Genomic DNA, 4,174 nt, shown 5'->3' on the forward strand with positions numbered 1-4,174 from the left:
GCTCCTGTGAGGCAGCAGCAGAGGGATGATCTGGGTTTGTGTATCAGTTTATATGGTCAAGGAATAAAGGGGTGGAGATCACCCTACAGGGTTGGGGGGCCCCCAAAACTGGCTCTCACAGAGCTCCTGCAAGGCAGCAGGAGAGGAACAATCTGTTTTCATGCCTCTGACTCCCACTGCCCCCAAATCTGCCTGCAAAGGGCTGCAGAAGCTGGAGGAGAAGCTGGGAGGGGGGAGCAGCACCCTATGAATTCTGGGGTACCCAAAAAGTGCCTCTTGCAAGGCAGCAGGAGAGGAACCATCTGATCTCACATCCCGTTTATATCACCAAGGAACGAAGGGCTGGAGAAGCTGGACAAGAAAACGGGAGGGAAAACACCCCACGAGATTTGGGGCTCCCCCCAAACCCGTCCCCATCAGAGCTGCTGCTCAGGGCAGGGGGGTGTTTAACCCACCTCTTTTGCCGTCCCCAGTTTCCAGCGCCAACGAATTGGCCTGCAAAGGGCTGGACAAGCTGGAGGAGAAGCTGCCCATCCTGCAGCAGCCCCCTGAGAGGGTAACGTCCCCCTGGGGGGGTTCAGGGGGGGTTTGGTGCTGGAGCCACTGAAGGATGAGGCCGCCCTGTGCCGTCCCCTGGCAGGTGGTGGCCGGGACCAGGGAGCTGGTGAGCGGGGCGGTGGCCAGGACGCTCGGCACCGTGGCGGGCACCCGCGTGGGGCGGCTGCTGGTCACGGGGGTGGGCACAGTGCTGGGCAGACCGGAGCAGCTGGTGGGCAGGTACCTTCCCAGGACGCAGGAGGAGCTGGGTGAGTGCCCACCGTGCCGTCACAGGCACCATCTCCAGGATTTGGGGGTGCAAACCCCCTCCTGGGATCCCCGCCCCGTGGTGCCCCTTTGGCCGTGCTCAGCCCCCCGTGGCGGTGCCAGGGCAGCGTGCTCACTGTGACACCGTGCAGGGGACAGTGCCCGCCCAGGGCACTGGTGAACTCTCACCTGGAAACCTGAGGCAAATATAGTCCTGCGCTGCCCGCCCGGGTATTTATAGCTTGGCACAGGGGGGCAGAGCTGGCCCTGTGGCACAGGGGTGACACCGGGGCCACCGGGCTTTGTGGTGACACCTCCATGTGACCTGGTGGCCAAGCATCCCGTGGGTGGGCACCCCTGTGCCCCTGGGTGTGGAGCTTGAGGGGGTCATCCCAGGGCCTGGTGATCCAGTGCCTGGTGTGGGGTCATCCAGTGCCTGCTGATCCAGTGCTCAGAATGGGGTGATCCAGTGCCTGGTGCAGAGTGATCCAGTGCCTGGTGATCCAGTGCCCAGCATGGGGTGATCCAGTGCCCAGCATAGGGTGATCCAGTGCCTGGTGGGGGGTGATCCAGGGCCTGGTGGGGGGTCATCCAGAGCCTGGTGATCCAATGCCTGGTAATCCAGTGCTCAGAATGAGGTGATCCAGTGCCTGGTGTGGGGTGACCTGGTGTGGGGTGATCCAGTGCCTGGCGTGGGGTGACCTGGTGTGGGGTTATCCAGTGCCCAGCATGGGGTGATCCACTGCCTGGCACAGGACGGTCCATCCACGCCGTCCTCACCCCTGGTCCCACAGCAGCCACAGCAGGTGCACAGGTTGCCCGGGGCACGGAGGTGGGCACAGCAGGCCGGGAGGTGTCCCCAGGCCCGGCAGTGTCCCCAGGCCCGGCGGTGTCCCCAGGCCCAGCAGTGTCCCCGCCGGGGCGGCAGCGGCGGTGGCAGAGCTGCTTTGTCCGCGTGGGCTCCCTGTCGGCCGAGCTGCGGCACCGGGCCCTGCGGCGCTCGCTGGGCGAGCTGCGGCGGGCACGGCACAGCGCCCAGCACCTGCTGGCACAGCTCCACCACCTCATCCAGCTGGTAAGGACACGGCAAGCCCACGGGGAGCCCCGGGGCAGCCCCGGCACCCCCGGGTGTGCTCCCACCCGGCTGAACCTCCCCCAGATCGAGGAGGGGCAGCGCGGCTCCGACGGGCCCCGGAGCGGCACCCGGGAGAGGCTCCACCGGCTGTGGCTGGAGTGGAGCCGGCAGGAGGGTGTGCCCATGGAGGAGAGTGAGGTATGGGCTGGGGGGCACCTCGGGGGACACCCGGGGATGGGGAGGGGGGGGCCGTGTCTGTGGAAGACACCGAGGTGTGGGACAGGGGACCGTGCCCATGTAGGACACCCGGGTATGGGGTGGGGGGCTGTGGCCATGGAGGACACCACAGTATGGGACAGGGGACCGTGCCCATGGAGGACACCAAAGTATTGGGGTGGGGGGCCATGCCCATGGAGGAGACCAAGGTACAGGGCAGGGGTACCTGTGGAAGACACTGAGGATGGGGTGGGGTCATGTACTATGGTCTTGGAAGTGAGGTGTGGGGTGAGGGGCCACGGCTGTGGAGGACATCGGGATGCAGGAAGGGGACCATGCCGGTGGAGGAGACCAAGGGATGGGGTGGGGGGCTGTGGCCGTGGAAGACAGTGAGTTATGGGGTCAAGGGGGCTATGCCTGTGGAGGACACCAAGGTATGGGATGGGGTGAGGAACCATGCCCATGAAGGACACCAAAGTGTGCCTTGGTCTTGGAAGACAGGTGTGGGGCGAGGGGCTGTGACTGGGGAGGACATCAGGATATGGGGAAGGGGCCGTGGCCATGGAGGACACCAGGACACAGGCTGGAGATCATGCCCACGGAGGAGACCAAGGGATGGGATGGGGTGGGGGGCCATACCCATGGAGGACACCACAGGATGGGTTGGGGGGGCCAGGACACCGTGGTATGGCATGGGGGGCCGTACCCATGGAGGACACCGAGGTCTGGAGCCCCTCTGGAGCCCCCCGTGCCCGCCGGTGCCCCGCAGGTGGAGGCTCGTGCCCTGGCCATGCTCCGGGGGCTCCTGCAGCAGCTCCACGGCGCCTGTGCCCGCCTGGCCTCCGGCGCCCGGGCCTTCCCCAGCAGCGTCCAGGAGACGGCGGGGCACATCCGGCATGGCGTGGAGGGCGTCCAGGCCGCCCTGGCCCGCGCCCGCTCCTTCCACGACCTGTCGGAGCTGGTGCTGGCGCAGAGCCGGGACGGGGTGGCGCGGGCACAGCTGGGCGTCGACGAGCTGCTGGAGCACGTGGGGCAGCACACGCCCCTGCCCTGGCTCGTGGGACCCTTCGCCCCGGCGCTGGTGGAGTATCCCGAGGATTCCCAGGTGGAGATGGCCAAGTGGGAGGGCTGTGACACCGTCGGGGGGGACGCGCCGGGCGCCCGCTGCCCCGCGGGTGTGCAGCCGGCACTGAGCCACGGGCACCTCGGTGCCACGGGCACCGCGGGGCTGGGGGAGCACCCAGGCCTGGGAACCCCCACCCCAGTGGGATTGGACCCGGTGACCCAGCGTGGGACCCCGATGTCACTGCCAGGGATGGTGACACGTGGAGGACGTGGCCTGTGCCCGTCCCCAAGCCCTGGGAGCGTTGGGATTTTGCGTCTTTTAGCGGCTTCAAACCAGTTGAAAGAGGAAGAAAAACAACTTTTTTGGCCTTAAAAATGACTCAGAGCTTGTCGTGGTGACTTGGGCCCACCCGGGGGGGGGGCTCGGCACGGGCGGCAGAGCCGGGGGGGCACCCCCAGGGAGGGTCCCAACGGAGGGCTGGGAGAGCGGGGTGGGTGCCAGTGGGGTGCTGGCACTGAGGGTGCCACAGGATGTCACCTGGACTGTGCCCCGCGGCCGTGTGGCACTGAACTTTGTCCCCGTTGTCACCACCCCGGGGTGTCCCCGACATCACAGGCACGGCGTGGTCACAGCACCCAGTGGGTGACATCAGGCGCTCCGTGACTGTCCCCTCTCCTGCCACCAGCACCCACCGGGACCAGTCGGACCATCTGCGCTGGCCAGGTGTGGGGAGCACTGGGACCCCCGTTCTGGGGGATCCCCGCGAGGGGAAGGGGGCCGGGGGGGGGGTCAGGACATGGTTTGTCCTGGGGGCTCGGTGTGGGGGATCCTGGGGGGGATTCAGTGCCCAGGGGAGGGGATCTGGGTCTGGGTGGGGGTGTCAGTGCAGCCCGATCCTGGGGAATGGGGGTCGGTGTAGACCAGGCTGGGGGAGTCCCAGTCTCGAGGGGGTGTCGGTGCAGCCCATTCCCGGGAGATCCGGTACCAGGAGGGTCAGTGCAGCCCATTCCCGG

At 67.1% G+C, this 4,174-nt stretch overlaps 1 protein-coding gene across 1 annotated transcript; it reads left to right on the plus strand.

The window, feature by feature from the left end:
- Window positions 1–250: 250 nt before the first annotated feature.
- Window positions 251–3,461, plus strand: LOC113962493 (perilipin-5-like; the record flags this gene model as incomplete). Its single annotated transcript, XM_027673243.1, is given in 6 exon segments — window positions 251–556; window positions 641–806; window positions 1,599–1,879; window positions 1,964–2,077; window positions 2,865–3,236; window positions 3,238–3,461. Coding segments are annotated over 6 exon segments (1,290 nt in total), but the record flags the coding sequence as incomplete, so codon positions are not given.
- Window positions 3,462–4,174: the final 713 nt, after the last annotated feature.

The sequence above is a fragment of the Neopelma chrysocephalum genome, unplaced genomic scaffold, assembly GCF_003984885.1.
Source record: "Neopelma chrysocephalum unplaced genomic scaffold, ASM398488v2 Primary Assembly neopelma1_181729, whole genome shotgun sequence".
NCBI classification, from domain to species: Eukaryota; Metazoa; Chordata; class Aves; order Passeriformes; family Pipridae; genus Neopelma; species Neopelma chrysocephalum.